Source organism: Gobius niger, assembly GCF_951799975.1.
Source record: "Gobius niger genome assembly, chromosome: 23".
Taxonomy (NCBI): domain Eukaryota; kingdom Metazoa; phylum Chordata; class Actinopteri; order Gobiiformes; family Gobiidae; genus Gobius; species Gobius niger.
This window is the reverse complement of record NC_136874.1, coordinates 3,812,446-3,825,002: the sequence shown is the minus strand read 5'-3', so window position 1 is coordinate 3,825,002 and position 12,557 is coordinate 3,812,446. Positions and strand designations below refer to the sequence as shown.

Sequence of the window (12,557 nt, the reverse complement as noted above, 5' to 3'; positions counted from 1 at the left end):
CCTTTAGGAGTTACTGCGCGGACGTTTTGCTCCTCGTATCATTACGCCTCACAATATAGTCCCCCTTTTTATTTGCTTATAAAATCGACATGTTACATTTCTGTGTGAATATACTTCGCATGAAAACACTTCACGTAACTTTATTTAAATAGGGAACACGTGGAAGAGCTTGGTAGCTTCTATCGTGAGCTTTTTCGGAGCTATGTGACATGTGGGAGAGGCTGCGTATGTGCTCCGTTTGCGTGACAGAGCGCACGGACAAAGACCAGACGGGGATATATTAACACGTCTAAAGTGAGGTAAGAACATATTTTAGTATGTAAAAACGGTGGCCTATTCCTTTAAGGTAAACACGTTACTTAGTACTGCTTTAAGTAGACGGAGAAGTAAACAAAAGCACGCGGTGGAGCGCGGAGCCGGACGTCTGTGGCGTCTCTCGCTACTACACTCACTTCTATGGGCATCAGCTGCATGGGCCAAAATCGCGTGTCTGTGGGATTTCGAAATTGCGTTGTGTAATATCGCGATAAAATCTCAAATGCGATTAATCGTTTAGCCCTAGCTCTGATGGCGAGTATGTTCTCTGATGGCGAGTGTGAGCTCTGATGCCGAGTATGTTCTCTGATGCCGAGTATGGGCTCTGATGGAGAGTATGGGCTCTGATGGCGAGTGTGGGCTCTGATGGCGAGTATGTTCTCTGATGGAGAGAATGGGCTCTGATGGTGAGTGTGGGCTCTGATGGCGAGTGTGGGCTCTGCTCTGGAGACGTGTGATTGACGGATGGACTGCGTTTGAATATACGGCCTCGCTGACGTCAAGCGGCCGCTTCTCGTCTCTCATTTCGTTAAAAGCAACACATAGATTTCCAGCTGACACTCCTGACTCGACATATAGCGGGTAAAAGATTACTGGAGCGTTGGGAAATGACGTCCGTCCATGATAGGATTACATTTCCATGGTCAAAACGTCCACATTCCCTCCACTTTAAAGTATCTGTGGTGGAAAATCTCCCCCGGAAAGTCGTGTGGTCCTCCCTTTGAGCCTGTTTTTCTGCCTGTCGAGCTGAAAATCCAGTTTGTCATTTATTTATGCGCGGCTCTGGCACCTGGGACCCACTGCTGCGCTTTAAAAAAGACACTCTTTCATTCAATATTTTTTTTTTTTTTTGGCAAACACTGTGGACAGTTGGTTCGTCTTCAATCAGAAAGTACAAGTTATGGAAGTGGAAAAATAACAAAATGTAGTCGCGTGTCATCCTGTTCACAACAGTCCACGATAATGCCTCGATTCTTCTCATTTAGTCCAAGATCAGAGCGATTAAAGAAGAAAACAACTCCCCACAAGAATCTAGACTTTTCATCCGACAATTACTTCAGGATCCAAAAACAGTGACGAGGACAATGGAAATCCCCAGGTCAACAACAGCACGTAAAACTAAATCAAAACACATCAAACTCTCTCTCAACATGTTTTTGAAGCAGCTTTTCCCAGGCCCTTCAAGGATGAAAGAGGAAACGTTCGACACTTCAACTACAGAGTCCAGAAGACGACTCAAGAACCTTCAATGAATGTGGTATAGGTAACAAAAAAAGTATTGTTCAGGAACCAGTGTTGTAAATCAAGTGCCTCTAAAAAGAATTGAAAGGGATATCTCGGATACCTCACATCCAGGTACTACCAAGGTCTACAGTAGTATTCCTTATCTAAAGGTCAGCACACACTACACGATTTTTCTAGTCTTAAACGATTTTATATAGAATGGGGGGTCCACACTACACGACTAGATTCAGTGCGATTTTCGAACGTCTGGGGGGTCACACTTAACGACTGAGAATCGTAAGAGCGAACACACTACATGATTCTGACAAACAGCTGATGTTTTATAACACAGCGCGTCTGTCGTCTCTACGGCTTCCAAAACTGACCCCAAATCCGCAAAGACAGGCCTGTGTTTGTGAGTGTGGGATAACGTGTGTGTCCCGATTGGTCAACGGTGTCAACAATGTCACAACACCGCAGCGCTAGCTTACTGCTACTACGAAGCTTCAACTTGGCTATAGTTCTGTCAAATGGAGATAAAAGTTGGCGACAGGAAGAAGCGGGACGTATTTCAGTGGATTTAATAAGAAAAGGAGATGGACCTCAGCCCAGAGATGGAGGTGAAGCTAAACAGTTCGTCTCCAAACACAGTAAGTGCCGCTAAACTCTGTTCGTGGTTGAAGTGTAGCTGGAAAAGGTGGTTGTCGTGAACTTTTGGTGATATAAAGTTGTGCTGTTTCGTGTGTGGGGCTGTGGCCATGAAATGAGTTGTTTGTGCCGCTGGTTTAACAGAGAAGTGAAGAAAAGGAGGCGCGGCGGTGTTTTTCTGTCTTTATATCTCTGTCATTCACATTTGGGACGGTAAAATCACCCAAACATGTTTGATTTCTTACGACTGGAGTCTAGTCGCGTCCTTCTGCCGCCCACACTACATGATTCGAACGTCAGTCCAGTTGTGACCCCCCACACCATGAGACCTGACTCCGTGTGCCGCCTTCGACTAGACGCGACTCGATTAGACTCGGCACGACTGAGAATTAGAGCAAAATCGGGCATAAAAGTTGTGTAGTGTGTGCTGCCCTTAACCCTAACTCTAGCCTGTGTGGCAATAGTATAGAGATGGTTTCTTATTATTTATTATTATCTACATTGGCCTCATGTTGCTGTAGCCTTATTACTCTACTGTGTGGGTTTGTTTATTGCGAGCCTGCACTAACTTGCAAAGAGAACACTGGGTCTCATTCACCAACGTTCACAGCACATTCTGACGCACACATTTGTTCTTAAGGCCGTCTAAGGAAAACGAAGAAACGAAGAAAAACAACTTTTGTGTCCATTTGCACCTAAAATATTAGGTTCATTTATTGATTAACATTTCAAACCCTCTCCCAGCGGCTGGAACATTGACACCTTTTATTTTGTCGGGACAACAGGAAGTGTTTTGTTGCTGTTAGCGGAGCTTTGACATCAGTGTCACTGCAGGTTTCTGTTTCGAGTTATTTTGAGGCGTGGGACTGACCTGCACACGGAGCAGCTGGACGTGCTTTGAAGACGCGATGGTGACTTTATTAAAACCCTGGAGGGTCACAAACATTTGTTGTTTGCCCCGTTTCCAAATATAGTCACAGGAGGTTTGAAAAGTGGCTAAATCTGTGTCAAAGTTACGCTCGGATCAGCTCCTCCGCAGCGTCCCCCCTCGGCCCGGGTTCCCGTTTGTTTACTTCCTGCACGTGAGTTTTCATTTACACGAGTATGAGACAAATTCCTAACATGGGGAATATTTCTACCGCTATAGTTTCTAATAAAAGCCCCGGCCTGTTTTAGAGACCGGCTTTAATTTGCCTCCGCCAGCCGCGAACCCGGCCTTTGTCAGAGACCCGGCCACTGTCAGAGACCCGGCTGCTAATGGAATACAGGCCAGTATTAGATAATTTACGGTGTATATAGTTCCTTGTTCAGCAGAGAGAGCGCCAGGGCTAAACTCTTTTTTCATTGCTTTTGGTACCCTGTACTTGATGCATATGTCAAATAAACTCAAACTTGTTAAGAACATATCACTGTATGGAAAAACGGTGGCCTGTTCCTTCAAGAACGTGTCGTGAATCTGGCGCAGTTTCCTGACACAGGATTGGTAAGAACGGATTTCAAGAAGTTTGTTTAGAAGATGTTCATGAATGAGGCCTATTGTTGTTATCTTTCCTCCAGGAAGGCAGCACAGCCAAAACGTTGCTCACATGGACACGTTTTATCGCTTTTAAAAGGCATTGGTTGCATTGTCCGACAAATCATTCTCTAACCAACACAACACAAGTATCAAGAACTATTTGAAATCATCACCAAAAAAACAGCTTTCACAGCAAAATGACCCGTAGACAAAAAAGAACTCCCCGTTGTTTCCTTTGGCGAGACTGTCCAAATGTATTCCTCCAGTGTGGGCACAGATCTATAGGAGGCCCCTCTGGCCCGCGGGCACGTACCCCCCAGTGCTGCGAGTGTGGCGGGGGACACCCATCTATCAACGGGACAGGCCACTGAGGCCACGCGCATGTTTACTTAATGATGTGCGCCTTTATTTATGAAGTGTGGAGCAGGGGGGGGGGGGGGAAAGAGGAGCCCGAGGAAGTGGTGACATTAAAATATCATCAGCGTGATTTATGTCGACCAACGCAACATTAGCGACAGGGAATAACAGCTGCGGCGGCGAGGCGGGCGAGGCGGCGGCGGCGGCGTGTTGCTGTGGTTTATGACTTCCTGGATAATGAGGGAGCGGAGACAGATCGCGCTCATGTGACTGAACAAACATGTAAATAAATGAAGAAAGTGCGAGGCCACATAGTCCTGAAGGAAGAGGCCGCCGAGTGGTTCGTCATCGGGGGTGATTAGGCTTCGTACCGCGATACCGCACGCTGAAACAATATTCACTTTATTATGTCTGCGGCGAATCAGGAGGATTTGGTTTGAAGGAAATAAAATGAAAGGGGGTTTTAAGAGAAGATGATGTTGAAACAGATGCACACTGGAAACTGGTCAGGTTAGAGAATGGAAGATTGTGCGAAGGTAATCAGGTTGAACTCTTCTCCTTCCACTTCCTCCTCTTCTTCTCCCACTTCTTCTTCTCCCTCTTCTCATTCTACGTCTTCCATTTCTTCTTTTTCCTCCCCTTCCTCCTCCTTTTTTGCTTCCACTTCTTCCACTTCTTCCTCTCCTTCTTCCACTTCTTTCACGTCTTTCTCTTCTCATTCTACGTCTTCCATTTCTTCTTCTGCCTCTTCTTCCACTTCTTCCTCTCCTTCTTCCAATAATAAACACGGTGAGGCTGTGTTTCAGTTTCATGCAGCTAAAATCTGGAACAGTCTTCACGAGGATGTGAGACAGGCCTCAACTCTGACAATGTTCAAATCCAGGCTGAAAACAGTTCTGTTTGCCCGTGCATATGACTGAAAGTATTTTATCTACACTCTTGCCTTTTACTGTAATTGATTAATTTTATATTGATGTCCAGAGGAGAAGGAGCGACAAAACAGAGGTTAGGTAACTTTGTGTGAACGAGCAAGAAAAATAGTGCTCAAGACAGAGCGAGTCAAAACAAGACTTAAAAATGCAAATAACTGAAAGTATGTTATCTACGCTCTTGCCTCTTACTGTAATTGATTAATTCTATGTTGATGTTTTTGTTGATCGTATTTGTTTTCTTGTATTTATGCAACTGTGAAGCACTTTGAATTGCCTTTTGTATGAATTGTGCTCTACAAATAAACTTGCCTTGCCTTACCTTCCTCTTCCACTTTTCCTCTCCTCCTTCTTCCACTTTTCACTTCTTCCTCTTCTTCTTCTCCCACTTCTTCTGCCTCTATTTTCACATCTTCCACTTCATTCTACATCTTCCATTTCTTCTTTTTCCTCTCCTTCTCCCACTTCTTTCTCTCCTTCTCCTTCCACTTCCTCCTTTTTTGCTTCCACTTCTTCCTCATCTTCCTCTTCTCCTTTTTTCCACTTCTTTCACTTCTTCTCCCACTTCTTCTGCCTCTTTATTCACATCTTCCTCTTCTCATTCTACGTCTTCCATTTCTTCTTTTTCCTCTCCTCCCAATTCTTCCTCTCCTTCCTCCTTTTTTGCTTCCACTACTTCCTCATCTTCTCCTTCTCCCACTTCTTCCTCATCTTCCTCTCCTCCTTCTTCCACTTCTTTCACTTCTTCCTCTTCTTCTTCTCCCACTTCTACCTCTTTTTTCACTTCTTCCTCTTCTCATTCTATGTCTTCCATTTCTTCTTTTTCTTCTTTCTTCTTTTTTGCTTCCACTTCTTCCTCATCTTCTCCTTCTTTCACTTGTTCCTCTCCTCCTTCTTCCACTTCTACTTATTCTGCCTCTTCTTCCACTTCCTCTTCCTCTCCCTCCTTTTTTGCTTCCACTACTTCCTCATCTTCCTCTTCTTCTCCTTCTCCTCCTTCTTCCACTTCTTTCACTTCTTCCTCTTCTTCTCACACTTCTTCTGCCTCTTTTTCCACTTCTTCCTCTTCTCATTCTACGTCTTCCATTTCTTCTTTTTCCTCTCCTCCCTCCTTTTTTGCTTCCACTTCTTCCTCATCTTCTCCTTCCACTTGTTCCTCTCCTCCTTCTTTCACTTCTTTTCACTTCTTCCTCTTCTTCTTCTTCCACTTCCTCTTCTCCTACTCCCACTTCATCTCCTCTCCCACTACTTTTTCCTCTTCTCCTTCCACTTCTCCCTCTTCTTCCCTCTTCCCATTCTACGTCTTCCATTTCTTCTTTTTCCTCCCCTTCCTCCACTTCTTCCTCTCCTTTCACTTCTTCTGCCTCTTTTTTCACTTCTTCCTCTTCTCATTCTACGCCTTCCATTTCTTCTTTTTCCTCTCCTTCTTCCACTTCTTCCTCTCCTCCTCCTTCCTCCTCCTTTTTTGCTTCCACTTCTTCCTCTTCTTCTACTCCCACTTCTGCCTCTTTTTTCACTTCATCTTATCATTCTATGTCTTCCATCTTTTTCCTCATTTTTTACTTCCACTTCTTCCTCATCATCTTCTTCTTTCACTTGTTCCTCTTATTCTTCTCACACTTCTACCACTTTTTCCTCTTTTTCTCCTTCCATTTCCTCCTCTTCCACTTCTCTTTCCTCTTCTCCTCCTTCCTCTTCTTCCTCTTCTTCTTCTTCCACTTCCTCCTCTTCCACTTCTCCTTCTTCCACTCCTTCCTGTGCCAACTACTGACGTGTACAGGTAGCTAAAATCTGTTATCTCCATGTTATTTTACAGGATTCATGTCTAAAATCATGGAGGTTCTATTCACTATGTTCTCTTCTTCTTCTTCTTCAACTGCAGAAATGGGAAAGTAAGTGTTTCCTGAATTTTGCCGCTTAAATGATCTGGAATCTGGAAGCGTCGTCTGCATTTATATTTTGTTTTCATCATGGTTAACGTGACATTGAGCCTTTTCCACAAGTACCCAAAGTGCCCAAAGATCGGCTTTAAGGCCACAATCACGCACAAACAAAACCTCACCGTAACAAGAGTCCATTTTGTTTCCATCTGTAAACACACTCGCTCTCACAAAGCTTCTGAATCAGCCACTCCGAGTCTCGCCGCTCGCTTTGACCTCGCTCCATTCACGCTTTTTACAATCTTTCTCTCCCTCAACATGGCTGCTCTTTTGAAAGCCTCGATATCGCCGCGGCCTCCAAACGCTTAGGAGACTCGCTTTTTTCCCTTTCTTTCTTTCTTTCTTTCTGCCTCTCAAGGACGAGGATCACCGCTCCGGCTCTGGAGTGCTTTGAAACGCGATCTGCGCCAACCTGAGCTCACCCCGCGCCAACGTAAATAACAGCCCGGATCAGGAGATAGAAAAGCCCCCCCCCCTGTTCTGCTGCCTCATTGTGTGTGTTTTGTTGTGGTTGTGTGTGGAGGAATCGCTTCACCTTTGAGTTCAAATTAAATCTTCAAAAAAGAGTTTGCACTAAATCTGTGTTTGTGTTGAAAAAGTACAAAACCACCTCTTGATTCTTTAACACATTGAGGCTGCGCTGTTTTAGCTGTAAAGTGTCAACAATCCAGACCATTTTTCTTGATATTTGTAGCGCCACAGCGTATTCTGCGTTGTAGCTATGGACACGTGCTGTGGCTCGTTTGAAAGCTGAGACTCTCAGCTCTCCGTAGGTAGAAACAGTTTAATTCTATGTGTCTCGGTTCCTGAGAAATCTAAGCTAAACAGAGGCTAGTTTTGATCAAAAAAAAGTTTTCTTTCTCTTCTCTCCTTTCTGATTAACTCCCTCTCCTCCTGTCTCTTCATCTCTTCTTCTCTTCTTATCTCCTCCTCTCTCTCTTCTTCTTCTCTAATCCTCTCTCCTCATCTCTGTTCTCTCCTCTCTCCTCATGTCTCCTCATCTCTCTTCTCTCCTTCTCCCTCCTTCTCCCTCCTCTCTCCTCCTCTCTTCTCTCCTTCTCCCTCCTTCTCCCTCCTCTCTCCTCATGTCTCCTCATCTCTCTTCTCTTCTCTCTCCTCATGTCTCCTCATCTCTCTTCTCTCCTCCTCTCTCCTCCTCTCTCTTCTCTCCTTCTCCCTCCTTCTCCCTCCTCTCTCCTCCTCTCTCCTCCTCTCTCTTCTCTCCTTCTCTCTCCTCATGTCTCCTCCTTTCTCTTCTTCTTTCCTCCTTTCTCTTCTTCTCTCCTCTCTCTCTCTTCTCCCCTTCTCTCTCCTCATGTCGTCTCCTTCTCTCTCTCTCTCTTCTTCTTCTCTCCTCATCTCTCTTCTCTCTCCTCCTCTCCTTCTCTCTCTCTTCTCTCCTTCTCTCTCTCTTCTCTCCTCTCTCCTCATCTCTCTTCTCTCCTCCTCCCTCCTCTCTACTCTCTGGACAGACACTAACCTTATGTTAAGAGGCAATTGCCTAAATACCTCAGTTTCAAGTCAATTTTCAACGACAACATTGTTGACACGTTTTGAAACACGCGTGTTCTCGATCTCTTGTTACGGCGTGTGCGTTTAAACAGCCTGGTTCTCGGATTGAAGACTTTAAAGGGACAATAGGGAGTTTAAAAATGTTAAAATTAAGTATTTTCCTCCCCCTACATGTTCCAGCCATGTCCTAATGTGTAGGATGAGCCCAGACCTGATGCGCACTCTCAAACGCACTCTCATTCATCCTGGCCTATTGTACATGTTTTTAGAGGTGGGGAAACTGGAGGAAACCTACGCAGACACGGGGAGAACCTGCAAACTCCATGTATTATACTTGAGTAAAGCCAAACTGGAGAAAAGGTGGCAGGTTCAGGTGGGGGTTAAGGGGTTAAATCCTTCTGATCAAACTCTTTTGTGTGTTGGGACTTTTGAGTCTTAATCCGGTCGGTCTCTGGACTAAACCCAGACTAAACCAAACCTCCAGGTCTTTGTTCTGTCACTTCAGTCCCTTTAATCTGTGTGATAGGTCAGGCGTGCGATTATATCTCGGTCCCGGCTCTTGTTCGCCGTAATGATGAGCTTCGGTGACGCGACTCCACGGCCAATTACGCTCCGAAAGAACAAGCTTCCACTTTCAAACACGACACGGGGAAACCGCTGACCTATTCGGGGAGTTCAGATTTAAAATAACACGGCGTCAGTCAAGAGGTAATGGCTTTGAATTCTGATGGGATGAATTAAAGAGACACTAAACTTCAAATGTACAAGGCTTTTGAGATGACAGTCGGTAACTTCAGACCTTTTGGAAATGCCAAATTTGAATATTACATTTAATTTCCGTCAAGATTTTAATGGTTCTAAAGAAATGTGAGAGGACCATTAAAGACTTCATCCATTTATGGCCCCTTAACTCCCACCTGAACTGAGCACATTTTCTCCAGCTTGGCTTTACCCCAGTCCAAAGAAAAAGGAAAAAAGCTGTGAAAATAGCAACAAAACGGAGACGAAAACAATGATGGAAATGTGACAAAAAAGTGAGAAAACATTGACAAAAAAGTGATGAAAAATTGATGAAAAAGTGGCAAAAATGTCACAAGAAATTGACAAAAAAATGACGGAAAAATGACAAAAATGTGATAAAAATTTGACAAAAAAAATACTAAAATGTGACAAAAAATGAGCGCCTCGGTGCCTGCTCCGACAGTTACAAAATTCAACAAAAGATGACAAAAAACTGATTAAAAAAATTGACGAAAAAAAAACAAAAGTGACAAAAAATTAAAAAAGATTTTTTTTTAAATTGATAAAAAATGGATGAAAAATTGACGAAAAAATGGCAAAAATGTGACAAAAAATGACAAAAAAACAAAACAAAAATGTGACAAAATATGACAAAAATATGAGAAAAAATTGACGAAAAAATAAAAAAGTGACAAAATGTGACAAAAAAAATACAAAAAATGTGATAAAAATTTGACAGAAAAATTACAAAAATGTGACAAAAAATGAGCGCCTCGGTGCTAAACCTGCTCCGACAGTTACAAAATTCAACAAAAAATGACAAAAAATTGATACAAAAAATTGACGAAAAAATGAAAAAAAAAAATTGACAAAAATGTGACAAAATGTGACAAAATGTGATAAAAATGTGATAAAAAATTTACTAAAAATTACAAAAATGTGACAAAGAAAAATGAGCGCCTCGGTTCTAAACCTGCTCCGACAGTTACAAAATCTGACAAAAAATGACAAAAGTTTGATAAAAAATTGACGAAAAAATGAAAAAAAATGGATAAAAATTTGACCAAAAAAATGACAAAAAAGTGATAAAAAATTTATGAAAAATTGACGAAAAAATGACAAAAATGTGACAAAAAATGACCGAAAAATTCATAAATTGACGGGGGGAAAAAAGTGACAAAAATTTGACAAAAAAGTGATAAAAAATGGATGAAAAATTGACGAAAAAATGACCAAAATTTGATAAAAAAAATTGACAAAAAAATTACAAAAATGTGACAAAAAAAATGACCAAAATGTAAATGTCATTCCTCTTGTTCTTGAACCTAAAGCCACAACAGGACCACATTTTTACACTTATAATCACAAGTTTTAGTTAAATCTCATTTCTCTCGATCACTTCCTGCCTCCAGATGACGTCACTGATGATGTCAGCAGCGAAAGGGCCCGAGCGCCTCGGTTACGACAGTTACAACCTGCCTATCTTTCTATTTCTACCCAGAATGCTTCAGCGTGGAGGCGCGGTCCCCCCGAGGGCGCGATAATGAAACACCCGAGGCCCCGAGCGGGATCCGAAACAGTCAAAAAAAAGAAGCCGGGTCTGAGGAGGCAAAGAAAAAAAAACAAGATGGCGGCGACAAAGTAACTGTGAAGAAATAATCAAGTGAGAAACAGCGGGGGCTTTAAGAGGAACCGGCGGAGAAAAAAACATGGAAAGTTTGATGAGAGAAAACTTCTGGCCACACGCTGAGGGAGGAGAAGTAACTGGTTGGAGTAAAATGTGTTTTTTAATTTAGGGCTTACAAAAGACAAACAGCTTATTTGAATTTTGAAGAAAGAAAAGCCTCTCCAGGTAAAGAGACACAACAACCTAATGGCGACAAAATAACTGTGAAAACATAATAAAGTGAGAAACAACAGGGGGTTTAAAGACGGGAGGAAATAAATTTAGATGAGAGAACTTGTGAGAACATGCTGAGGAGAGATCGTTCCTCCAAGACTCCACCGAACCTCCTGAACTCCCACGTGTCTGTGTTCGCATCGATCCGCTCGCAGGAATCATCTCATTTACCTCCGGCGTGGGAATCCATACGCGTTTATCGCCGGGACTTTTTTAATAGCGCAGCCAAGGATGCGGAAAATCACGCTTTGATCTGGAATCGGGTTCCCATGGACGAGGAGGGAGGTGGGGGGGGTTCAGGGCCCGGTTCAGAGGTTATATTTGTCAGTATTTCGTGCTAAAAGGTGAATAATTACTGAAGTGGATACAGAATCTGAATGGAGATCTCTCATGTCAGGTAAAAATGAAATATTTACTCCTTTCTTGGGAGCTTTTACTTGTTATTCAATCACAAAAAACACAAAAGTGGAGGTACAGCAGGGAAAATCTTGTATAAATCACACAAAGGCGTAGAGCAGGGGTAGGCAACGTCAGGCCCGGGGGCCACCTCTGGCTCTCCCGCACAGAACCTCTGGCCCCCAGGTTAATTTTGAGAAATATTATTATGCGAATAAGAGCTCAAATACCTGTTAAAGTACCCTAAAAATTAGAGAAATCGTGTCAGGATTTTAGATGTCCTAGCAGAACGTCCCACTTGGTCATATTTTCAATGGGTCGCGAGTCTAAAGGGAACTTTTATTCAATATTATCCATCTGAAACTGCATGGGAACACACACAGTTTGTTATAGGGTTGTTTTGATCATAATTTCAGTCTTGTCCAACAAAAACTTGGAAACGTGGAAAATACAATACGATATATGACAAATTACAGTTTTGTTTGGGGCGCGGATTGTCATGTTGGGTCCCAAAGCCACTTGAGAACCACTGATGTAAAACAAAGTTCTTTACTTTCGGCTACAATGGTGAGGTTCGGCCCCTGGTGTTCTGGCAAAGATGAAAATTGGCCCTCAATGGTTCGCCCTGTCGGTGCTTATTTTCCCGATAATGACCAGCGTTCTATACATTATCCCTTACACAGCGCTCCAGACTTTGTGAAAAGCTGATGTAGAGAATAGAGAAGATGAAATAAAAACATGGTTCTTACTCTGTTGGGGTCAAACTCCAGGACTCTGCGTCTGGCGGCGTCGAGATCTTCATACGCCGGGACCGCCCTGGCCGCCTGGTGGTCCCTCCTCAGTCCACTGGGAAACACAAAACAGAACATTAAAGTTTAAAAACGCTGCTAAAGATTCATTTTAGCACAGTTCTTGCACTATGGACCTTTGTACATTTGTTAAAAGGTCCTGGAAGATGGATAAATCTGTAACGTTTGAGTATTCTAGATATTACTGACTACATACTTAAAAAGAATGGCTGAAAGTAAAACCGTTTCTGTCAAAAGCTTGAAACTTTCTGGAAAAACAAGACTCTTATC

The 12,557-nt window shown here is 42.9% G+C and overlaps 1 protein-coding gene across 1 annotated transcript in view; it reads right to left on the bottom strand.

Moving 5' to 3' along the window:
* The window catches only part of LOC306982205 (partitioning defective 3 homolog B-like), a 164,112-nt gene that overhangs the window by 68,768 nt on the left and 82,787 nt on the right, over positions 1-12,557 (bottom strand). The window contains exon 5 of the mRNA XM_079582065.1: positions 12,228-12,324. Coding sequence (XP_079438191.1) covers positions 12,228-12,324 — 97 coding nt within the window. The remainder of the gene's footprint in view (positions 1-12,227; positions 12,325-12,557) is intronic.